The following is a 26,292-nucleotide window of genomic DNA, read 5'->3' as shown; positions in this document are numbered from 1 at the left end:
TCAGATGCAACAGAAGGTCAGCTACATATTTAGCACTGCCTCAGTCCTCAGTCCTCAATACGACTTGTATGTTTCACATTTGATTGTGTTCTATGAAGTGTGGTATCTGAATCCTTGGCATAATCTGCTTCTTTCCGGGGTGTCTCAGTTGGCAATGTCCATTCATCTGTCAGTGTGGAATCCTTGTCCATCATTCAAATGGAAGCACTGGGACACAGTCACAGAAATGCTGAAAGAACGTAAATTCTGCACTAGTGCAGATCAGGCTGGTGATGAGCAGGAGCCATACACCATGGCAACAGCTTGCGTGCCCTGAAGGGAGCAGAGCTATTAATTGTCAGGGAAGCTCATTGCATTAGTCATTTCCTGCAGTATTAAGGCAACAAAAGGTTGCGTTTGCTGAAAGGCAATGACAATTGTTTAGATTCGAAAGTTATTCTTCCAAATCCTATAGACTGTCCAGCAGAGCTGGAAACAGAAGTTATAGCCAAACACTCAATTCTGTATGCCATTTTAGTTCACTTACATTCCACTCTCTTTTAATGCAAAGCTTTAATAAAACACAATCTCAATAGTCAACAGTGTATTCCACAACCAACATGATACACAATAACTAAGATTGATGCAGGAGCAATGTGTTAGTTAGATCGATGTTGTTCTAATCTTGTGCAATCCACATCTTTACCATGTGCATTGCTGAAAGTAAATGCTTTGCCTCTGTATCCAGAAAAATGGCAAAGGGTTGTTTCCAACAGACCAGATTTCTTTTATTTGTACCATGGATCTGTGCTAAATATATTTGCTACATTTATGTGATATTGCCTACAACTTGTGGTGCCTGCTAAAATTTATGTGGATCGTCAGAATGAGCATACAACCAGTATGAAACCAAAAAGGATAGATCCTGTTTTACTGGAAGCATTGCGGTATAGACAATCCAATTGGAAGTAGGAGCTTTTGGTACAGCTTCCAGTCTGAATTTCTCAGTTTTCATCAAATTGCAATCAAGCATTTGTGTCTTGTCCTCATCTGTGCTATTTTAGACTTGGTTCTGTGTCACTTTTAATCTTCTCTGCACTTGATGATGTTTTGTCATCCTTCCTCTTGTTGCCCTTGTGTGACGCAGACAAATGAAGTCAGCTGGACAGTGTCCTTGGCTCGTCAGTGGCCCCTTTAAAGCTCTGATAGGTTAGGCAAGAAGCACATACATGTTGTGATTCAGAAATACGACATCCATTGCTACAAAAGACCCGTGCATAAGATTGTTTAGCATGGGCTGTTACAGACTGCATGTAGGAAAATGAGATCCAAGGTGGTGGCATCCAACCAACAAGGATGCGTGCACTGAAGCTTGTGGAATAGGAGGGCTCCTCCTCCTACCTGTTCTAATCTATTTAAACCCCCTCCCTCACCCTGACCCCAGTGCCTCCTGCTGCCTTGTAATAATGTACCTTGGCTTTAAGAAAGTTTACCCTTTAAGAGCTCTGTAGGTGGTATGCAATGTTGTAACTCAGTCTGCTGTGGGTTTGTAAGCTGCACACCCCACCCCAAGCCGCACCTCCATCTCCTACCTACTAACCTCATCCTGCCTCCTTGACCTGTCCGTCTTCCCTGGACTGACCTATCCCCTCCCTACCTCCCCACCTATACTCTCCTCTTCACCCATCTTCTTTTCTCTCCGTCTTCGGTCAGCCTCCCCCTCTCTCCCTATTTATTCCAGAACCCTCACCCCATCCCCCTCTCTGATGAAGGGTCTAGGCCCAAAACGTCAGCTTTTGTGCTCCTGAGATGCTGCTGGGCCTGCTGTGTTCATCCAGCTTCGCGCTTTGTTATCACAAAGAAAATAGTTGGTTTACCAGAATGTCTACTTGGTAACATCTTTCTTGTAATAGTGTTTTAATTCAGTTGATCCCACAGAGTTAATTGAGCCCCGAGGAGTGATGTGATTATTAGACCATTACCAGTAGCAAGATATGTCCTTGTTACTCATCACTTATCTGTGGGAATTAATCCTGTTTAACCAGCGACCTGCCTCTTACTAACTGCAGCTCGGCCACTAAATAGCAGTGGCTCAACATCGGGTGTTACTTCATTTGGGTTTCAGGATCCAAGTGTGAGAGTTGCTGTCTGCTCGACCCACCAATGCAGTGTGCCATGCCCTTCCACAACCAGCCGGATGGGTATGGAATCAGCCCACAGCTTTTGTTATATGTCTAGCAAATGCTGGCAGCTTGCTTTCGTACCTAACTGAGTCCCTGAAAACCTGCCTCAAGCGGAGTGCTCAAACTGGAAAATCCATAAGCCGAAACCCAGCAGAGACTACCAGAACACTAATATGGTTTCCCTAGTCAAGTCATGGATCTCGTATGTGCATTTTCATTGCATTAATTTTGTCAGTGCAGAATTCTTTTTCACAAGTACAGTACACCCTTGGCAAGTTTTGTGTTCAGCATCTTAGTCGCTAAGAAACAGTGTTGCTCAGCGTGCCTATTGTATGATGGTCATGTTCGAGTGCTTGTGTTATGCATTTGGCCTGTTACAAAGGAAGTTTGGCGTTTTGTACACTTTCTTGTGATTGTTCAGAATCTGTCCACATGCTTTGCTGTGTATCTACATTGGCACAGTGCAGGTCACGCTGTTTCTAACTCTTTGAAGGTTAATGTGACCCTTTGCTTCTGATTAATGGCAATTGCAGTGAATCAGAGCTGCATTTATGACTGGGCTCTGAGCAAAATGCATAATTTCTTTCATTGGACAAGGGTGGTTGACATCAATGGCAAATAAAGCTGGCAGATTTGTTTTTGTTAAATTCTTTGACTTTTTCCTACCAGTTTGTTTAAATTTCTTCGCTCTACCTTTCTCCCCCACCACATGCACCGAAGTTGTTGATTCATGCTAAAGACTTGTTCCATGTGAGTATTTGATACCAAACCTTCATAAAAATATCAAAGCTTTTTGGCTCTGGAGATTATCATAGCTAAGCCCACGCTCATTCCTTCCCAGTGCACCTCTGCAAGTACTTGCCTGTATTAGTTAATAATTAGCAATAGAGAATTGTTACAGCACAGAAGCAGCCAGCCAGCATAGCATGCCTGTTGTAGTTGACTGTGGTCAGTTTGCCCATTGCCGTTCCTTGGTGTTTTCAATGTAGCTATGTATGTTCTTCCTTTTGCAGATAATTCCAATTTCCTCTTGAAAGCCTGAGTTGAACCTGCCTCCATCATGTGTCCAGACAACACATGCCAGACCCATAACTTCACTACTTGTTTCTGATTTGTTCTCTCTCTCCCTCTCTCTCTCTTTCTTTCTTTCTCTTTTTTTCTCCCCCGCCACCACCCCCCCCCCCCCCCCCCACCCCCGAGTCTGCTTGGTCCCCCCAGACCTGTTCTGATTTCAAACGCCTTGATTAAATCTCTTCATGACCTTCTCCAAGGGAATCTCTCCCAATTTCTCCAATTTATCTACACTGAGATGTGTCATTTTATCAGAAGCTGGAAACTCGATTTCTGAATTTCTTTGCCCAGTACCCCTCTGCCCGTAACACCACCCTAACCATTAACATGTCTTGGATGTGATAACTTGTGCCAGGAATTGAATTACAGTCTTTCCTTGTCAATGTGACTCAGCATGACATAACGTTGAGTCATTGTCATTAAAGGAACCAATGGCAACATTTTTTTAATTGTGTGAATGTTCGTCATGCAAAATAGAAGGAAAGATGTTATCAAGCTGGAAAATGTTCAGAGGAGATTTACCAGAATGTTGCCATGTATGGAGGGTTTGAGGTGTAAGCAAAGGCTGGATAGGCTGGGACTTTGTGCTCTGGAGTGCATGAGGTTGAGAGATGACCTGATGAAAGCTCATTCTACAATGAGAGATGTAGATAGAGTTGATGGAATTTGTCTTTTCCCTAAGATGGGGAATTTCAAAACTAGGGTCACGTCGTTGAGGTAAGAAAGAGAGAGATTTTTTAAAAAGGCAGAAGGTAAATTTGTTACACCTACGGTGATTTGCATGCAAAATGAACTTCCCGGGGAATTGGTCAAAGCGGGCACAATTACAACATTTAAGAGACATTTTGGGTGGATATATGAATCGGAAGGGTTTGGAGGAGTATGGGCCGGGAGCAGGCAGGTGGAACTAGTTTAGTTTGGGATTATGTTTGGCATGGACTGGTTGGACTGAAGGGTCTGTTTCTGTGCTGTATGCGTCTATGACTCTAAAGTGAACTGGCATTATTACTGCCTTTTCTGCTGAATGTATGCTCTTCCTGTGTTGAATGGAGTGACATCTAATCATTCACTCAACTATGTTTTGGACATAGGAACAACCATATAGACCAATAACACTCTCTGGCCCAGGATGGAGATTCCCGCAAGCTGGAACACCCAACAGTGAGCAAGGTTAATTTGCATGTGGAAAAGTCCCACAAACAGTAATGAGAGAGTAGCAAAAAAAAATCAGTTTCCAATGTTTGTTTAGGGATATTTGTTGGCCTGAGAATCAGAATAACTTGTTTTCAATTGATTAATAACAAGTTTTTGAGAATCTCACAATTCAATATTTGTACAAGCACTTAAAACTTGGGCTAGACAAATGTTCGTGGGTCTCAGTATAAAATAAACATACTATTTTCAGTTGCCAAGCAGGCCAATTAAGTGCCATGTTTGGTTTTAGACACCAATATCTGTCAACTGAGTTTCTTAATAAACACAATTATTTTTGTTTTATCAAAGTAAAAGATAATTATTATGTCCTTACTGTTTAATATGCACAGTCAGTAATATAGAAACACAGATGTTTAACTCAGAAATATCTCCAGTTGAGGAAAAGATTAAAAACTGAATTCTCCTTTGTTTAAAAAAAAGAACACTGACCAATGGCGGGGCGGGGGGGGGGGGGGCGCGCAGAGGTTGTTGAAAGCAAAAGGATAAATTGTCAGATTTTTGAGGAAGTGGTGGACGTGGGTACGAATACAATGTTCGAGACATTTGGATTAAGTACATGACTTGGAAATGCTTGGAGAGGTGGGATGAGTTTAGTTGGAGATTGTTTGGTTGGACTGAAGGGTCTGTTTCCATGCTGTATGACAATGTATGGTTCTGTATGAGTCTGCAGTATGAAACACTGGGGATTGTAGACAGCAATGATGACTCGTTGGTTAGTATTGCTGCCTCTCAGCACCAGGGACCAGGGTTTGATTCCATCCTTGGACGACTGTCTCTGTGGAGCTTGCACATTCTCCCTGTGTCTACGTGGGCTTCCTCCCATGATCCAAAGAAACGCAGGTTAAGTGGATTGGCCATGCTAAATAGCCCCTAGTGTCCAGGGGTGTGCAGGCTAGGTAGAGTAGCCATGGAAATGCAAGGCTACAGGGATAATTGGGGTGGGTCTGGGTGGGATGCTGTTTGGAAGTTTGATCTGGATTCTGTGGGCTGAATGGCCTGCTTCTATACTGTCGGGATTCTATAAGTCAAACTAATCAACGGTTGTCTCTGCAGTCTAACAAGCAAGTTTGTTCTGAATAAAGGATCTTAATGTTAGTGCACCTATGTTTTCACAAATAGGTTCCACCTTGAAGAGATATAGAGGGCTTTCATTTCAGAAATGGGAGAGCTTAGCTGGGCTGCTTGTTCTTAGCGAGCATCCTCCAATTCAACTTATTCTTAACAGGTGTCCCTCCTGAAGCAGATTCAGCCAGATTTCTCCATGCCAGTTTCTGTTCAAAATAATTTTCAAAAAGGATTTGCAGGAAAGCAAGCAATTATCACCGATGTAGTGATACACACAACACTTCTAAACTGAAACTCGAATGCCTACTGTGAACTTTCAATGGCCTTTTTAAAGAAACCACTCCCAAGTATTTCCACGAAACTTAATGAAATCCATTTCACACAATCCTTCAAAAAAGAATTCACCAAGCAATGTTAGATGTTTAATATTAAATGTTCCTATAAAGCTTTTCCTTTAGGCCTATGTAGTTAAACACAATCTGCTTCATATGAAGACTTGATATTGACGCAAGGATGGCTGTAAGTGGAAGAACAATGGTAGATAAAATTTAATATGGATAAATATGAATGACAGCATATCCGTTAAAAATGACAACCTCTTTATTCAAGGGCAGCGACCAAACCAAGGATAAAGCAATTGACCTGGTGATCAATTAGTCTGATTACTGCAGAATAGCAATCAATCAAATAAATAGGACTGGATGCATGCACCCTGTTGAGGAAAGTGCAGCTGAGCCAGGACCTTTAAAACATATATAGCCACATAGTCTTAAACTCTTCCAGTTCTAGCCTTCAGATAAGATATACAAGCCTTGAAGACAATTCAAGTCAGAGTCTCTAAGCTTATTCCCAAGGTGAGTTTTAACTCCACTACATTCAATTGGAATGGCGTGGAGCGTGAGTTTAAAACAGCCACTCCATTCTCTGCTCTGTGCCATTTTGCAGTTTTGACATTTGGCTTTAGTTGTGGATGTGCTGCCCATAGGGAACTGTAGCAGAAGCCTCATGAATAAATTCAGAGACACCGAAAGGGCCAACACATGCTTTCACCAGTTTCAAAATCTCCCCTTCCCCTACTGCATCCCTAAACCAGCCCAGTTCGTTCCCTCCCCCCACTGCACCACACAACCAGCCCAGCTCTTCCCCACCCACCCACTGCATCCCAAAACCAGTCCAACCTGTCTCTGCCTCCCTAAACCGGTTCTTCCTCTCACCCATCCCTTCCTCCCACCCCAAGCCGCACCCCCAGCTACCTACTAACCTCAGCCCACCTCCTTGACCTGTCCGTCTTCCCTGGACTGACCTATCCCCTCCCTACCTCCCCACCTATACTCTCTCCACCAATCTTCTTTTCTCTCCATCTTCGGTCCGCCTCCCCCTCTCTCCCTATTTATTCCAGTTCCCTCTCCCCATCCCCCTCTCTGATGAAGGGTCTAGGCCCGAAACGTCAGCTTTTGTGCTCCTGAGATGCTGCTTGGCCTGCTGTGTTCATCCAGCCTCACGTTTTATTACATGCTTTCCCCGGTTCTGTTAGAACAGAACTGAGGTAAGCTTCAACAAAACCTCTACCAAGAAAGGCATGCACTGATAATAGCTTGCCTCTCAGGTTTCTCTGCTTTTCATCCAGTCCCGCTCACTGCTCCCCCAATCCCAAGCCTCTGTGTCTGTTACTCTGTTATTTCTCCCCATTTCTCAGCTGCAGGACTCCTTTGAAGCATTTCGTCTCCAAGATCTGCCTCATTGTCGCCAATTTCTCAGCTGCTCGAGCAGCTAATGACCGGGATTCAAAGAAGTTTAAAGCAAAGTCTTCCGGGTTTTGAATCCCGCTCTTATTTCTATTTCTTTTATTCTTTCAGTTTTTATCACTGGGAAGGCCAGCATTTATTGACCTAGAACTTAGTGACTTGCTTGACCATTTCAGAGGACAGTTAAGTCTCACCCATGTGCTATGGATTTGGAGTCCGATTATAGGTCAGACCCGATTTGAAGATAGTAGATTTCCTTCCCTGAAAAACATTAGTGAACCAGATAGGTTTTTGCAAAAATCAAGAATGGTTTCGTGGTCACAGCGAAGCTAGTTTTTTCATTCCAGATTTCTTGAATTCAAATTCCACCAGCCTCCATGGTGGGATTTGATACTGTGCTACCGGAGCATTTAGCCTGGGCCTCTGGAGTCTTACTCCAGTGACGTTGACACTGCAGTACTATCTTTGGTATGAGAACATGCTCGAGAAAATTGGGCCTTTAGTCGACTGCAAGGCGACTTTGCACAAAGTACAGTGCAAAGGAAGCTTAGGGGTGGCACGGTGGCTCAGTGGTTAGCACTGCTGCCTCTCAGCACCAGGGACCCTGGTTCGATTCCAGCCTCAGGTGACCGTTTGTGCAGAGTTCACACATTCTCCCCATGTCGTGTGGGTTTCCTCCGGGTACTCTGGTTTCCTCCCACAGCCCAAAGATGTGCAGGTTAGATGGATTGGCCATGCTAAATTGCCCACAGTGTTCGGGGGTGAGTGGGTTATAGGACGATGGGTCTGGGTGGGATGCTCCAAGGGGCGGTGTGGACTTGTTGGGCTGAAGGGCCTGACTCCACACTGTAGGGAATCTAATCTAACCATTTCAGATTAGTGGAATAGACTGGAAGACTAGAAAAAGGCAAACTTGGGGTAAATATTGGAGTTGTGTTCTAAACAAAATGATTAACACAAAGAATAAACTTGAAAGAACAAAACCCTTGCATTACTTGAGAGAATTGGATCTTACACTCGCAGAACTGTCACGCTTCATAACAAAAAAAAAAGTGGAGCAGGAATAGGCCATTCTGATTCAAGACTGCTCCACCATACAGAATGATCGTGGCTGTAAATGTATTTTTGTTGTGCTCCCCCCACGTAGCCAGAACATCATCCTCAGTAAGGAGACCATCTATACACAGTATTCCAGCTGTGTCTCGCCAAGGTTGTGTACAATTGCAGCAAGAGTTCCCTATTTCTGTTCTCATTCTAATGCTGTCTGTTTGAGAGTCAACGTACCATTTCTGAACTGAAGTGTCCAAAAGGCTGTTTTTGTTTTCTATTTTGTGATAAGTTGTTTATAGTACTACTCTGATGCAGCACAATTTACATTTGCAACATGGCTGCTGATGTGAAGAGAGGCCAATAGATTTCAAAAAATCATTTATGAGCAAGTTTGCTCCAATAGGTCACAGTGCTCTCTCATCTATGAAATGTCACTGACAATGTTGAGGTTGAAACCAAGCCAGTTTATTTGGAACAGAATGGAAGGTGCTTTCCTGTTTGACACAATTAGGTACAACAATGTTAGATGCTGTCTTTCACCCTCTGTTAACATTTCTCCTGTTGAAGTTGAAAGTTGTGAAGTGGATGAGGAGAGCAGAATGAGCCCATTGCTCTATGGTGACCAGAGAATTGAGATTGCAGCATTGTCATGCTGGAGATGCATCTGGAATAAACATGACAAGGAGTGAACAGTAAATATAATTTATCTGATGCACTTCAAAAAAAATTACATGGTTGAAGTATTTTAACTGCCTATGTTGACCTTTCTTGTAATAGCAATTTGGATTTCTCAGTTACTTATTTGCGGACCTCATGAGGTCGTTGCTATGGAGGCCTTGAGAAATTTTGTAAAGCAGAGTCTGAAATCTTTTCAGAAAAATTGTATTGCCTGTTGACTTTTAGATTTGTCCTTTTGTTTTAAAATGTGTTAGTGAAAGAAGATCTGAGAATTTCACTTAAGGTTTAGGTACATTTGCTGTTATTTCCATGTAGCAGTCATATTCTATTAAGGTTTTTCTTGTGGGATAAATTTTTAATGCGAAGGAAGAACTGCAATAGACCACTACCTCGGTATTTGTACATTTTGTGTTCTTGACTGCTACTGTGGACACTGCCTAACTAAGAAAGCTTCACTTCTAGTTTTGTGATGTGCCTCTCTCCATCCAAATGCTAGGAGACTTTTCACCACCATCTGTTAATTGCCTTCTTTGTAGACTTCTTCCCCTCACCCCCCTCCTCCTCTTGTCTTCCAATCATTTGGCAAATCTGAAGCTTAGCATGTGAAGAGCCATTCACAGTAATACCTGTGCCCTCAGCAGAGTTACACGTAGCTGCTATAACAGTAGGGTGCACTTCTCTGATTATCTTTTCAAATCATTCGGAAAGAACACTAGGAAGGAATTCTAGATGTGAGACCATCTGCAGCTTTAGGCACCAATGTTTATTGGGCGTGATGATAAAGTGAAGACTTATTAATGTTTCTGTCAAGATAGTTCAGTATTACATTATTAGGTTGCTTGTTACTGAACCATAAGTGCACTGACTGATATAACTACACACTGTACATTTAGTGGGCATGTCAGGGAAGCAGTGTTAATAAGCATGGACTTCAATCTGTGAACCTAACAGTTATGATATCAGAAAAATGGCTTAATTTAGTTTTTTGACACAGTTCTTGACATAAGACATCAAAAGTGCTTCTGTCCTGATTTGGCTGAATGTTGCATGTCTCTTTCTTCCTGAGGATTTAATCATTTGTCGTCATGATACTTGCTGGCCCAGGAGATCATTGGGAGGATTAATGCGTGTCAAGATGTTAATTTCTCAAACCTTCAAAACAAAACATATTTGGATTCGGTTTGGATTTAAGGGCGAGGGAAAATAAGAGCCTGTGTTGGGCTTTAGTAGCTGTCTGGTCTTGGAGCTGAATAGATGTGTGAAGTACACACTGAACCTTATCATGCTAATGACTGCATTGCTTGCACTCTATCATCCACCATGCTTCCCCCTCCACAGGTTATCAGTAAATTTAAATGTTTTTCATGTTCTCGTGATTGCATATTTTTGTAAGAGCTTTAATCACACGTGGCCAATGCTGACTTCTAAACTTGTTTTTCTTTTGTCTTTTTTTTCCTCTTCCTCTACCCAAACCGCTATGTTCTCACAGGGGCTGCACAAGAGATCGAAGGTAGAGAAGAACAAATGCATTTCTTAAGCTCGGATTCTTTCTGTTTCACATGGGTATCACTTTAACAAGGAAAAGAGCTGTGAATTAAATGGCCAGCTACTGAACCAACACATGCAATAATTATTAATTTTTGAGTATCTGCTTTAAACAAGCAATTTTTTGATGTCTTGGAATGGGGATAGAAAGATGCAAGTATTAGTAGTGTCATTTAAGATTTCCTTGCATTCTGATAATGACATCGTCCACCAAAAGTAAATTAAGGACTAAGGCAAAATTCAAAGCTTAATTACTTATTTTGGAACGTGGACTTCCTCTGATTTAATTTTCTCTACTAGACTTGTGGACTGTGTTTGAAGCTAAGGTTGAGCCAAAATCTCTCGAACAGAAACTTGGTGGGTTTTTGTCCACGGGCAGTATAATCAAAGGGCTTCTTAAGCAAATCTTTGATCAAAAACTGCGTTCCATTGATTACCATGGGATCTCATTAGCAGACTGGAACTCCTTGTGCATGCTGTGCCTCCTTTCCATTTTAAACATGAACGTTTTGTGACGTAAAACTTGCGTCTCTATAGCATGCCTGGATTTGAGATGTAGTAGGTTGCTTGGTGAACACCCTGATGTTCTGCTGGTGCACATTTTAAACTTGGATCGCATGTAGCGAAAAGCTGAGGAAATATCTGTAGCTGAATGGGTGACACATGACTGTGCATGTATTAGAACAATGAGGCAAATGAATCTGAATGGATAATGTAGAGTAGATAGAATTTTCTGCCTTCTTTTGGGACAGATATGATGTATTCATTGTTATAAAATGAAGATTTATGCGGGTGTTATGGTAACTGCTTGCTGTGTTCTGACAACCAAGTTGCCTTTTGTTCATTGTACAGAGAAGCTGCTTTGCAATGCACATACATAATGTTTTTCAGTGGCTTCATTTAAAGCTGCCATTCTTAAAAGATTTTTGTTTTAAAGAGAACAGTTTCTTTGTTCCACATGACTGGCCAGCCAAGGAGCTGATCTCAGATGCCTTTTGAACCCCAGGCAAGTTTGGGGAAAGAGTTGAAAGAGAAAAATGCTACATTGCATGTTTCTGTTCGTTCTGCTGAAAATATAAATCGGTGTCATCAGACTGCTATCATGGCACACAGCTTAGCATGGAAATCACCAAGACCAGCCTATACACTGTTCCATGGCGCATTGTGCAGCATTGGTGAAACATTGCTCAGATATCTGCATTATCTCCCAGTTGAGCAGTGCCTCAATTTTAACATTTTCATCCTTGACCCTTTGCTCTGACCCTCCAATTTTTATAGAGTAGTACATGATGGAAACAGACCCTTCAGTCCAACCAGTTGATAATCCCAAACTAAATTCATCCCAAGCAACAATTTCACTTCTCCGACGACCACCTCCCCCCCTCCCCCACCACCACCAGTCAGTTTCTGCTGTGTAGTGTTTTTTTTGACTTTGGTAAGTAATAGACAGAAATCGAAATCTCAAGAGAATCAAATGAAGGCAATTCATAGAAGCTTGATGTGAACATCAAAATTATTTCACCAATAATAAATTTTTCTTATGTTACATAATGGCCGTTATTTGATATGAGAATGATTTAAGGAACTTCGTCCTCAGACAACAGTGACACCCAGACAATCTTTTTGACCACAGCAAATATGAAATACTCAGTTGTCAGCCTGTTTCTACTGGTAGTAGAAATTGTTACAGGAAACAAGGCAAATGCAAATGCATCTCTTTCATTCACATTGAAGTTTCCCCCAGTGTTATTTTATCCCAGTTGTATTTTCTTTTCCTCTCCTTTCAGAGTAATAGACTGAACAAAAGTGGCTTGTTTAAGAAATTGTCCCGTTGATGAATGAACCGGGGAATAAAGTAGACAGAGGGAAGAGACAAAATTGCATGGAATCTTTACAAGGCTTAACCTACAGAGCAATTGTAGAGAGATTTGTTGTGCATAGCACACAAATAGGAATGGAAGTTGGAAAAAGAGGCTGGTACGCAATATTGAGGACTTGCTAAGAATGTCCAAAAACAATATTTGGAAAACCTGTTTCTCTCCATGTCTACAACTGATAGTGGAAGTGAAAATATAAATACCTCAGGGGAGGAAGTAGAACAAAAAATGGGTTTGGTTGATGAAAAATCAGCTGGACTCAACAAGGAAAAAGCACCAGATTTGTAACTTGTGTGGGCCTTTATTCTACCAGATCCTAGAAGTGGAATAGAACAGATATGATTAGATAAAGGAATTATGAATTCACCTGGAATAAAGTCTTCAATTAAAGTTGTGGAGGAGGTGGCAATCCTGAAAATTATAAATTTCAGCGAAGCAACCTGAAGTGAAATAATGATTGCCAAAAGAATAAATGTTTAAACATGAGTTGGGTTCTGTGGGGCCTTTCTTAGGTTTTAAAAAAAGTTAAAACTTATACCTGTGCTCTCAGAATTAGAATATAGTACTTTGGCTAAATTCCAAATTGGAAAATGAAGTAACTGTTAAAATGATATTGATCATTTTTTCTTATTTTTAATTGTGTATTCTACAATACTCTTTGAGGCTCCACTGCAGGAAGTCCTGAGAATGTAGCTCAGGGTCATTGGTGGCCGGTGAGGTTTTGCTCATCAAGCTGCAGTCTGCCTGCTCGAACCGTGGATAACATGGTCTGGAGCTGGAGGAACACAGCAGGCCAGGCAGCATCAGGAATAGGAAAGGTGACATTTTGGGTCAGGACCTTTTGTTCAGAAAAATTTTCTGCAAGATTGGTCCTTACCTGAAACGTCAACTTTCCTGCTCCTCTGCTGCTGCCTGGCCTGCTGTGTTCCTTCAGCTCTACACTGTGTTATATCTGACTCCAGTGTCAGCAGTTCTTATTATCTCTACTAGGACCTTGCCTGGTTCTTGGCCTCAAGGGGCCTGCTGCTTGGTGCTGCCTTTTGGGTGGTTTGGGGCAAACTCGCTTACCGGGTTCTGTGCTCGCCAGGATAGAATCAGCAGGACAGCTCCTCCTCACAAGCTGAGTCCTTGGCCATCCTCCACTTCATAATACAACCAGTGGCATTTTGTGATATATAAATAGGAGCAGAGAATTTGAGCAAGAAGATTTGGATAATTTTTCAACTACTGTGTACCCCTCTAAGTACCCCAGGGAACAGATTCCAAAGCCATGGAGTGATTTTAGACACGTAGCATTCACTTCTAGGAACTGGCTTCAAGTTTGTCTATCTGGAAGCAGAGTCATTAGTGACATTTAAGCGACTGCTGGACATGCACATGGACAGCAGTGAATTGAGGGGAATGTAGTTTAGGTTATTTTATTTTTGGATTAGGAATATTCCACAGCACAACATTGTGGGCCGAAGGGCCTGTACTGTGCTGTACTTTTCTATGTTCTATGTTCTATCTGGTAAGGGTCCCATGCGAAAGGAGTTTTAATCCAATTCATGATGGGCTTTGGCCAGAAGCCTAAAATTGTTCGTAATTTGGCAAGAAGCCAATTTGACTGGGTCACACAATAGCTGGTGTAAGAAATGAGGGCTGGATCGTTAGAACTGTAGTCCATATGTAACTGTTCTCTGCCTGACTTGGGAATAATGCTGACATCGGGAGATGTTCCTCTGATGTCATGTACTACCAGGGGAAGAAAGCAATATGGTGACATGTGCCAAAGAGATTGATTGCCGCAGGAGCTCCAGCCTTTTTGCTTTTTGAGGATAGAGAAGGGTTCTGTATGTTTTTGACATGTTAGGAATGTAAATTAATTAGCATCTGATGCGATTGCTAATACTGGGGTACTTCCTCAGAGGCAGAGAAAGCTAAGAAATCTTTAATAAATGTTTTGAAAATTAGGGAACGTTTTGGTGAAATGAAAAGGCAGTGGCCAATTAGTTGACAAAACCATAAAGGATGCTATCAACTTAAAAGAATAAGGACTATCTTCATTTAGCAGTGAGAGACTCAAATGTAGTGATTTGCTACAGGAAGCAGCTGTGACAAAGGGTGGATGTTGTGCCTTTCAAGGGCAAAGGAAATTTTTACAGCAGAGGGTGATTCACAGCTTTGGCCAGATAGTAGGATCAGCCTTGTCTTTGAGATATGAAGGCCTGGAGGCTTCCCTCTGCACTGCCAGCCTCTGTTAGTGGTTTCAGCAAAGCAATTTCAAAGCACATATGCAGCTTGTTCATTGGTTGATGTCCCTCAACTGGAACTTCCAGTCAACGAAAAATAAGACCATGGTTAGAAACAATGTCTCAGCAAAGTGAAAATCCAGGTCAAGCGGTAACGTCTGAAAAGCAAAATATCGTGGATGCTGAGATCTAAAATAAAAAGTGTTAGAGAAACTCAGTTGGTCTCTCGGCATTTGTGGAGAAAGATGCAGAGTGAATGCTGCTAGTCCAATGACTTCAGAAGAAGAAACAAAACAGATAAGAATCACATTGGGCTCAAAAGCATTTAACTCGTTTTCTCTCTGCACAGATGCTGCTAGTTCTCGAGTTTCCCTGACACACACGGATTTTGCTTCAAGAGATAAAGTGCTATAGAAATGCAAGTTTGTTTGTTCTTGTTCACATTAAACAGCAGTCTTTACAGAGCCAACATCCTCCTTTCCTCTCGCAGTGTTAACTTGTGTTGGAGCAACCACAAGTGAAATGCTCCCTCCATCAGAAAAATATGTTACCACCATGTCACACATTAAAGCCTCTTTTGGGGATAACCGCTGTAATTTTTTTTTATTCACTTGAAGATCTGAGCCAGTCAGGATAAACTTTTTGTTTTTGGTTTCTGCCCATGACAATGTTGCTAAAGCTGGTTTCTAAATTTTCTACTAGAAGGCTAATATTTAAATAGCATTAATTGAATCGCCCGGAGATGCCATTTGTGTTTCTCTTGCGCCCACTCCCTTAATCCCAAAATCTCATCCCATTTAAAATTCCTAGGAGTCCTGATACTCTAAGAAATTTTAATAAAGATGCTGGGAAGGGACTTGTCTGTCTTGTGCACGTGAATTTTAATTTGAATACACTTCTTCAGCTGGTTGTCCAAATTTGAAAACCTTGCAATTTGGCCCGAGGTGATGAATTCAGATTGGGGTGAATGATCCAATTACTGCTGGGTAATAAGAGTTTAAAGCAGAGACTGTCTCCAGCAATCAGGATAAAAGCTGTGGCCAAAATCTCATTTAAACTTAATGGTACCAGTGAACCAGAAAGAGACCAGCTTTGATTTTGCAGATGGATTTGTTCACAGCTGGAAGAGCTGAATACTTTTTCAATTGTGTTTTCTTTTAAACTTTTTCTAACAGTTCCCTTATTTGACCTTTTTGCCTGTTCCACTTCTCCTGCAGTTTGCACGATTTCTTTGCATGCTATAGAAAGAAGACCTTGGCACAGGCGTACATGTGTATGTTTAAAGTCATCTAGGATTTTCATTGCATTTGTTTTGCTTAGAACAAAAAGGAAGTATTTTTGGGATCAGGGTTTTTGGGATCAGGGTGTGCAATGACATGCCCTCTACTGGTTGTTACCTATATTGCATCCTGTAGTTGCCCCTCATCTTACTTTCTCATCCATTAGATCCTGATTTTTTTTTTTGGTTGACTTGCACAATCTATTCAACTAAGGAGGAAAGCAAGTGAAGGGTTTGAAAACTGTGCATCCTTGCCTAGTTCTGATAGAATAAGTTATTTCTGCTTTTTTCAATTGAAAGCAGACAATTGCAAATAAAATTGCATGAGTTGGTCTCTTTTGTTTGCATTGCATAGATGTAGTAATGCACATAGCATTGAAGAATGACTCGTGGACCAGTAAGTTTCCTGGTTATTACTTTTTTTGAAATAAATTCTGAAAATGTCTTTCAAGCTGAAGCAATAGGGGATTTAACCAACATTTTTTGGTATCCTCAGTCAATGTTTTGCTGGATGTGTTTTTTTTATTTACAAGTAGTGTTGCAGCAATGAATATAACTGATAATTAAAGTATCCTAACTATAGTGAGTGCACGCTGGAGTAATTCCACTAACAATCCTATCATAGCTTCATACATTGACTTCAGGCAGTGTCTTGTTGGGCCATTAGGGTCTCGATGGGTGGCCAAGTAGACACAAGTGAGACACTCTCACTCTGGCCCTTCAGAGTCAAGTCCACCAGACCCCACACCGACAAGTCAGTGGTGAGGCCTCTGGCAGGTCTTCCCATGGAATCAAGATTCTTGGGATAGAAAGTCCCTCCCATCAAGAATTACTGACCAACCAGATGCCAGCAGTTTGTTTTTTATTGCTCAGCAGCGCCACACTGGAAACTGTGGCTGCTGCTGGGACAGTAGCCCTGATCTCCTCAAATCCCAGGATCATGGAGGACCCAGGACAAGGTAATTGATATGGGGGTTTGGGTATGGGGTGGTGCTGCATTCTTCAGTCGAAGGGTTTTGGGGAGAGGGAGGAAGCAGGTCAAAAGCAGAGATGGGGGCTGTCAACTCCAACTCTGCACCTCCTTCCCCGTCAGTGTTTGGTTAGGCCCTTAATCCTAACCCCCTCACCCCCAAACCAAGAGGAGTCAAACTGCCTGCAACATTGGAGCTATTTGGAATGCCACACAACAACAAGCCCATCAGCTGCTGGTTACTCAAAGAAAATAGGAGCGGGAATAGTCTGTTCGGCCCTTCAAGCCTGCTCTATCATTCATCATGATCGTGGCTGACCATCCAACTCAGTCCCTTGTTCCTGTTTTCTCCTATATCCTTCGATCCCTTTAGCCCCTTGTGCTACACCCAACTCTTGAAATCATTGTGTTTTTGGCCTTGGCCGCTTTCTGCGGTAGTGAATTTCACAGACTCTCCACTCTGGGGGAACAAATGTCTCTGCATTCAGTCCAAAATGGTTTACCATGTATCCTTAGACTGTGACCCTTGGTCCTGGACTGCCCAGTCATTGTCAACATCCTCCCTATCTATTCCTGTTAGATTTTTGAGTTTCTGTAAGTTTCCCCACTGCTCATTCTTTCGAATGCCAGCAAACATAATCCTAACCAATTTAACGTCTCCTCATATGCCATCCCAGCAATCCGTCCCAATGGGTGAGGGGGTGGACTAAGGCCCCTTAAGTGGTTTTGAACTGGACACTTAAGGGCCCCAATTGGCAGCAAAGTCAATTACCCGTCTTTCCAACTTGGTCCCAAACATGGAGGCGGGGTGCAGAATCTGGCTTGGCATAATGCCACCTAATCATGTGCCCTTCCTGTCTGAGATTGCCCTTCCTGAAGGCAGGAGATTCCCAGCTACAGACCCCCCTCGTCCCCAACCTCCAACCTGGCTTTTCACGATCATTGTAGCATTCGGGCGACTTCCAGAGAACACTGAAAATCTCCTAGATTTATCTCCTACAAGCTGAATTTTTTAATGTATTTAACAGTTGAGGCTCAACACAGAGTTTGTTCACAGATATGCACATTTCTGGCATCTGGAAATCAGTTCCTTCCTTTCATTTTGGGGAGCCAGTGGCCTAGTGGTATTAATCACTTGGCTGTTAATCCGGAGACCCAGGCCATGTTCTGAGGACCTGAGTTTGAATCCTGCCACAGCAGATTCAGCTCAAGATTTTTATTGAACTAGAGTCCAATAATGACCATGAATCAGTGTCAGTTGTTGGAAAAACCCAACTGGTTCATTAAAGTACTTTTAGGGAAGAAAACTGCCATCCCTACCACGTCTGGCCTACATCTGGTTCCAGATTCTTAACTGCCCTCTGGGATGGGTAATGATTGCTGGCCTTGCTAGTGACGGCCTCATGCTGTGAATTAATAAAAAAATATAATTGGAACACCTCTTCCCAGAGAGCTGGGCTGTACTGATGTTTGTGTTGTGGGTTTGCATTGGTGTGTTCTGTGTATAGCATGAATGCTTTGGGAGACGCTTGCTTTTGTTAAATTACTGAGAAGCAGTTCCCATTATAATGAGTCTGATTCACAATTCACTCAGCCTCGCTGTTTGGCATCTCTTCAATTCCACAAAGTTTCTCAAGCTTCAATCCTAATGGAAGTATAATTAACAAAGAATATGAATTATCTCTTTTACCAGCTCAACTGAATGAAATGAGCCTTGAACATAATGATTGCAATTCAGATGTGTTAGATAGTTCAACCGATATTGTGGGGCCATCTCTGTGTCATCTCTTGTTGAAATGCTTGTCAAGCGATTCCCAGACAGTGTGTCATTCTAAATATTTGCCGAGTTCTTGGCACTTAAAACAGATGACGTAATTAGGCAGTGTAATACCAACTGGTACAGAATCTGAGCTATGGATGATCACAATCACCGTCCTGAACTGATAACTAAAGTATTAAAGTTTTGGAGATAGTAGGAACTGCCGATGCTGGAGAATCTGAGATAACAAGGTGTAGAGCTGGATGAACACAGCAGGCCAAGCAGCATCAGAGGAGCAGGAAAGCTGACGTTTCTGGGGTCTAGGCCCGAAATGCCAGCATTCCTGCTCCTATTATAGGTTTCAGATTTGAAAAGCTTCCACGCTTAGAATTGTCACAAATCTTGCTCAGAAATCACAAACTTTACTTACTGGCTGTCAGCACAATGAAACTCCAGCTTTGCTAAATTTTGGCTGCAAATTCTGCCTAAGGCAAGTAATGACAAAGTTTAGCCTCAAACTAACATTAGAGTAGGCCAGGTATAGATTATTTCTCAATCCTGCTTGACTAGTGTACTGGAGCTGACAGTCAAATTGGGCACCACCATGTGTGCCAACAATGAATTGTTCCTGCATCTGAATGTAAATATTTTTAGTTGGTTACAAAATAAAAGAAAGCCAGGGTTTCAACTTCCAATGTGTCCCTGATTATAGGAGTAAGAAAATGAATGCTAGGCTTTATAGTAATTTGTTCCACAGACATCAAAATGACGTTTATATTCTTGAAGCCTCATACTCAAACAAGAGATTAAGTTTAACAAGATAATAAAATGTGAGGCTGGATGAACACAGCAGGCCAAGTAGCATCTCGGGAGCACAAAAGCTGACGTTTCGGGCCTAGACCCTTCATCAGAGAGGGGGATGGGGGGAGGGAACTGGAATAAATAGGGAGAGAGGGGGAGGCGGACCGAAGATGGAGAGTAAAGAAGATAGGTGGGGAGGTAGGGAGGGGATAGGTCAGTCCAGGGAAGACGGACAGGTCAAGGAGGTGGGATGAGGTTAGTAGGTAGCTGGGGGTGCGGCTTGGGGTGGGAGGAAGGGATGGGTGAGAGGAAGACCCGGTTAGGGAGGCAAAGACAGGTTGGACTGGTTTTGGGATGCAGTGGGTGGGGGGGGAAGAGCTGGGCTGGTTGTGTGGTGCAGTGGGGGGAGGGGACGAACTGGGCTGGTTTAGGGATGCAGTAGGGGAAGGGGAGATTTTGAAACTGGTGAAGTCCACATTGATACCATATGGCTGCAGGGTTCCCAGGCGGAATATGAGTTGCTGTTCCTGCAACCTTCGGGTGGCATCATTGTGGCAGTGCAGGAGGCCCATGATGGACATGTCATCAAGAGAATGGGAGGGGGAGTGGAAATGGTTTGCGACTGGGAGGTGCAGTTGTTTGTTGCGAACTGAGCAGAGGTGTTCTGCAAAGCGGTCCTCAAGCCTCCGCTTGGTTTCCCCAATGTCGAGGAAGCCGCACCGGGTACAGTGGATGCAGTATACCACATTGGCAGATGTGCAGGTGAACCTCTGCTTAATGTGGAATGTCATCTTGGGGCCTGGGATGGGGGTGAGGGAGGAGGTGTGGGGACAAGTGTAGCATTTCCTGCGGTTGCAGGGGAAGGTGCCGGGTGTGGTGGGGTTGGAGGGCAGTGTGGAGCGAACAAGGGAGTCACGGAGAGAGTGGTCTCTCCGGAAAGCAGACAGGGGAGGGGATGGAAAAATGTCTTGGGTGGTGGGGTCGGATTGTAAATGGCGGAAGTGTCGGAGGATAATGCGTTGTATCCGGAGGTTGGTAGGGTGGTGTGTGAGAATGAGGGGGATCCTCTTGGGGCGGTTGTGGCGGGGGCGGGGTGTGAGGGATGTGTCGCGGGAAATGCGGGAGACGTGGTCAAGGGCGTTCTCGATCACCATGGGGGGAAAGTTGCGGTCCTTAAAGAACTTGGACATCTGGGATGTGCGGGAGTGGAATGTCTTATCGTGGGGGCGGAGGCGGAGGAATTGGGAATAGGGGATGGAATTTTTGCTGGAGGGTGGGTGGGAGGAGGTGTATTCTAGGTAGCTGTGGGAGTCGGTGGGCTTGAAATGGACATCAGTTACAAGCTGGTTGCCTGAGATGGAGACTGAGAGGTCCAGGAAGGTGAGGGATGTGCTGGAGATGGCCCAGGTGAACTGAAGGTTGGGGTGGAAGGTGTTGGTGAAGTGGATGCACTGTTCGAGCTCCTCTGGGGAGCAAGAGGCGGCGCCGATACAGTCATCAATGTACCGGAGGAAGAGGTGGGGTTTGGGGCCTGTGTGGGTGCTGAAGAGGGACTGTTCCACGTAACCTACAAAGAGGCAGGCGTAGCTGGGGCCCATGCGGGTGCCCAGCATGTCCATCATGGGCCTCCTGCACTGCCACAATGATGCCACCCGAAGGTTGCAGGAACAGCAACTCATATTCCGCCTGGGAACCCTGCAGCCATATGGTATCAATGTGGACTTCACCAGTTTCAAAATCTCCCCTTCCCCTACTGCATCCCTAAACCAGCCCAGTTCATCCCCTCCCCCCACTGCACCACACAACCAGCCCAGCTCTTCCCCCCTCACCCACTGCATCCCAAAACCAGTCCAACCTGTCTCTGCCTCCCTAACCGTTTCTTCCTCTCACCCATCCCTTCCTCCCACCCCAAGCCGCACCCCCAGCTACCTACTAACCTCATCCCACCTCCTTGACCTGTCCATCTTCCCTGGACTGACCTATCCCCTCCCTACCTCCCCACCTATACTCTCTCCACCTATCTTCTTTACTCTCCATCTTTGGTCCGCCTCCCCCTCTCTCCCTATTTATTTCAGTTCCCTCCCCCCATCCCCCTCTCTGATGAAGGGTCTAGGCCCGAAACGTCAGCTTTTGTGCTCCTGAGGTGCTGCTTGGCCTGCTGTGTTCATCCAGCCTCACATTTTATTATCTTGGAATCTCCAGCATCTGCAGTTCCCATTATCTCTGATATTAAGTTTAACAAAGCTGTTTTACATTGTGACCCAGAGAACTCTTGAAGAAAATTATCCCCACCAATTGAAATGATTGTAAATCTCAGTGGAGTTTGAGGCTCCAGGCAGATCACATCTTTAATATCATGAGTTGAATAGCTTTGGAGGGATTTCTCCTCTGAGGATTGAGTGTCTTTGGAACTCCATGCCACAGAGAGCTGTATGGGGCAGAGTCTTTATGTATATTTAAGGCTGAGATAGACTGTTGATCAGGAGGGTTGTGGGGAAAATTGAGGAAAACGGATGTGAGGAATATGGGAGCAACTATGATCCTATAGAATGGTAGTGTAGAGGGGCTGAATGGCCTACTCCTGTTCCTGTTTCTTATGGTCTTCATTTAGAGATTACTGTAGCACAAATTACAATGGGTTTCAGAGCGCCTTGACTAGGTAGAGGAAAAAATCACCCAAAACCCAAAAAGACTGGAACTGCGTAATTTAGATATGTGACGGTTAGATTTTTGCTAGCTATGAAATGAATAGGAAGGGCCCAGACCTGAGGCATCAGCTTTCCTACTCTTCTGATGCTGCTTGACCTGCTGTGTTCGTCCAGCTCTACACCTTGTTATTTCATGGAGAGGGAAGACAGGCCCTTGAAGATAGGATGAAGATCAACCTCGATCTCACTGTGGTGGTAAAATCTGACAGTTGAGATGGCCTCCTCTTGGTCCTGTATTCCTGAGTCGTCATAGAATCCCTGTAGTGTGGAAACGGATCATTTGGCCCAACAAATCCACACTGAGTGAAGGAGATGTGTGAGGGAACATAAAACTGGAATAGGGTCAGCTCTAGCTGTGATTCAGTACCAGTTCCATGCATATACCCGTGGCTTCAGAAGAGTATGGGGGAAAGGAAAGATGGCAAATCACTTGGCATCTGTACCCTCCATAAATACTTGTTCACTTTTTAAGTTCTACAGAAGGGATTTCAGAAACACAATGCAATCTGCTCACGTTGAATTGCCAACTGCTGAGTGAAGAACTTGGAGAAACTTGGCCATTGATGAATTGTGAATCTTTATCTATGAAGCCTCGTCAATCTCACATTTGAAAGCTGGTGTTCATGTTTTGATACAGTCGAGGGAGTTGGAGTGTAGGAGGGAGGCAGCAGAATAGGAGCCTGAATTCTCTATATTCTTGATGAGCAGTAAAGTAATATGATTCAACAGAAATAGCACAGCAAGAACCCAACATGGCAGTAGAAACCGACCTCGCGAATGTAATTTTATGCTGTCCATAAAACAATGTTTTAAACGAGCTCACAGCTCCTGTCAATTTGAATCTGTTATAAATGTATTTCTGGAGTGTATTAATAGAGTTTGTAACTGTGTCTGAAATGTGCTGGCACAGTGAAATTTAGACCAAGCATCACAGGATCAGTCCATCGCCCTGATAATTCAATCAAAACAGTTTCCACACGGCTTCACTGAATAATTTATGTTCAGTGGTATTCTTAACATACAAGTGACCACTGTAGGCTTTTTGTGGAGAGAGGGGACCCACAAACAGTAACAACTTGCCCGTTTTGTAATGATTTCCGTGGAAGAAGTGGAATTCAGTTCTGCAAGAACAAAATTACGAGATTTGTTAACATCCACCTTGAATCAATGAACTAGAGATTCTACCTTGGCTTGGCACCTCATGTAAAATGCTGTGTCCCTTGTTAGAAGATATTTGAACCTCCCAATTTTAACAAATAATCAGTAGCATCCGATAACTTTGTGCATCTGTGTTTGTTAACATAAACGTGGAGGTGAAAGTTACGTAGGACTGTGAAAATAACTCCGTGTCAGGTAATTACTGCAATCCTGTTCAACTGAGTTTCCAGAAACCTTAATTCTCTTAAACAAAGATTGTGGCCTATTGGCTCCTGTTATTGGTAATCAATAGAAATGACATTCAACCTATTCCTTTAAGATGGAACCTCTGTACCGTTATTTTCTCTGTGATAGCTTTAGCATTAGGTCATACACAATGGACATAATACGACTGTGATAAATTAGTCACTTCCGATACTCAAAGTATATTGCTTCAGATTATTTGTAGTAACCTGTTGCACCACATTTTAAAATTTTCATGCCCAATTTCAACTGCCTGAGTGTGCTGTGTTGAGGAAATGACTATTGCAAGTTGAAATTTGATTCATTCCTAGGTTTTCCAGTAATTGACACTTTGGTATGTCAGAGTGCCCAAAGCTGATTGGGTGGGGGGGGGGGGAGAAGCAGAGATGGGAACCTAGAGTTGAAGTAGGTTTCAGAAAAGATTTTGGACATGCAGTATGCTTGGAACAAGTTTTTGAAAGAGTGTGTTAGAAGGGTTTCTGCACATGTATTTCTTTCGCTGCCTGAAAGCACTGTTTACCTTGCGGTGTGGAGAAAGGTGGGAGAGGTTAGAGGTCACACTGTGGGGGAATTCATGGAAACACCCTGCATGCCTTGTGGTTAATTCTCTTCTGGAATGCTGCAACTGAAATTGAGCACTGAGGCCACAGGATGGCCGATATCTGAAACTGCAGTCTTGCTCTGTGTGCTTTTTGAAATAACGCTAGATGTTGGATTTGGGCAAGAGCTGAAGGAAACTTGAATCGACAATATTTGAACATCCAGAATTGAAAAATTGATTGTAGTCCAACATGCCCACCCAAGTTAAAATTAATCTTGAAAATGCCTTCAAAAGTGGCATGTTTGAAGGAAACTACTGCAGTATTATGCTGCAGTGGTGGCGAATCACCTCTACACATATAGCAGTGTTAATTCACGTATGCTTGCAAGGTATAATATGGCAATGTGATTGGTTCCTTCTTGACAATTCAGTATGTCAGCAAGGCATAGACCAAGGGGATTTTCTCTCCAGTTAAAAAGAAATGTTTCACTACCAGGAAGAATTTTAACTTTGAGCAAATAACATTGCTTTGTCAACCTAACTGCAAGGCCCTACCTCCCCAGCTAGCTGATTTGAAGCGGAGTTTGTGTAATCTTTCCCTAACTCTGAGATTTGTCAGAGCTGAAATTTTAAGTGGATGTTTTTAAATTTAACCTGCTCAGTCACGTTAAGACAGTCCTTTGGAGCAGGTGGGACTTGAACTCTCTCCTGATCCAGAGGTAGTGACACTACAGTGTACCACAGGAGCTGTTATTTTCTGAATGGAGGTATTTTCTAAGCAATCTGTTCAGAAATGTAATTATGCGCCATTGGAGCAGGTGGGACTTCACCCTGGACCTTCAGGCCCAAATGTGGGGATGCTACCACAAGGGCCCTCACTCATTCTGGTGAATTAAAGTTTGAAAACTAGCTAAGGTCTTCTAAGCCTAGAAAGGGCTGCCTGTTTCATTCTATTCTGGCAGAAGCTAGTCTATCCCCTAGACTTTTTTGAGAATCTTCATTTGTGTCCCAGTTTGGTTTGTCGCACAGATACCAGGGGAAGACCACTGTTTCACTTCAGTGTTTCTAATTGTTGCTTTTAATTTGTGAAGCTGATGCGCAGAATCTGGTGACGGACAATGTGGTGGTGGTGGAAGGGGAGGTGGCGACCATCAGCTGCCGAGTGAAGAATAATGACGATTCAGTGATCCAGCTGTTGAATCCGAGTCGACAAACCATTTACTTCCGGGAAGTTCGACGTAAGTTTCCAAACTGCCTGCAATAATTATTTGCCGTTTTTCTTTTCATTAATTCAGCTGTCATTTACCCCATATTATGGTTTGTAGTCTCCAGATGTGTATGTGTGTTGCCGCCTTTTCTGGAGGAGTTGAATCCTTTTAGGGTGATGAATCTCATTGTAATATGTGTGCCCTGGCCTATCAGTGAACTGACTAGGCTTCAGCTCATCTTCAGTAGAAAAGAGTACACAGAGGAATGACTAGGTACAGACCTTTAAGATTGAGAAGATTTGTTGGCATTGACATTAGAGCATAGGAGGTTGAGGGGTGACCTTCTAATGGTTTATGGAATCATGAGGGCTATAGGTAAGGTGAATGGGAAGTGTCTTTCCCTAAATTGGGGGATTCGAGACTTGGGGCGGGGAGGATGTATTTTTAAGGTGAGAGGAGGAAGATTTAAGAAAGCGGTGAAGGACAACTTTTTTTAACACAGCATGCTTCATGTTTGGAATGAACTTCCAGAGGGAAAGGTGGATGTGAGTACGGTTACTTTGTTTAAAAGACACGCATGTTTGGAGAGATCTGGGCTAAGAGCAGGCACATGGAACTAGATTAGTTTGGGAACATAGTTTGTATCGGCTGGTTGAACCAAAGAATCTGTTTCCGCTCTGTATGTCTCTGTTTCCAATTGCAAGCATGATGAAAACTATGTATTGACAATTTAATAAATAGAATAGGGAGTTCAGAAGAGTGAAGAAAAGTAGGTTACATTGAGGGGATTGGATGTAGTAGAGAATATACAAGTTTCTGTGTAAACTTTAAAGGTCTAGTTGGGTGAAATGATCAGTTTGTGCTATGATACCAACATGGATAGTTGTTGTTAACCTTGGTCTTTTGACTATTTCTGCAATGTGCGAGGCAAGGATCTGGCTGGAAATTGAGATTCCAGTGTCTCCAAGGAGAGGATGGCACAGTTT

General features: G+C 43.2%; 1 protein-coding gene across 5 annotated transcripts in view; it reads left to right on the top strand.

The window, feature by feature from the left end:
* The window catches only part of LOC125466883 (cell adhesion molecule 1), a 376,965-nt gene that overhangs the window by 251,938 nt on the left and 98,735 nt on the right, over nucleotides 1-26,292 (top strand). For 4 of the 5 annotated variants that reach the window (XM_048562003.2, XM_048562002.2, XM_048562000.2 and 1 more), the window contains exons 2-3: nucleotides 10,476-10,496; nucleotides 25,190-25,336. In XM_048562003.2, coding sequence (XP_048417960.1) covers nucleotides 10,476-10,496; nucleotides 25,190-25,336 — 168 coding nt within the window. The remainder of the gene's footprint in view (nucleotides 1-10,475; nucleotides 10,497-25,189; nucleotides 25,337-26,292) is intronic. The other variant, XM_048562001.2, reaches the window with a different exon arrangement.

This window comes from Stegostoma tigrinum, chromosome 32 (assembly GCF_030684315.1).
Source record: "Stegostoma tigrinum isolate sSteTig4 chromosome 32, sSteTig4.hap1, whole genome shotgun sequence".
In the NCBI taxonomy this organism is placed as follows: Eukaryota; Metazoa; Chordata; class Chondrichthyes; order Orectolobiformes; family Stegostomatidae; genus Stegostoma; species Stegostoma tigrinum.
This window is presented reverse-complemented; position numbering and strand designations above follow the sequence as displayed.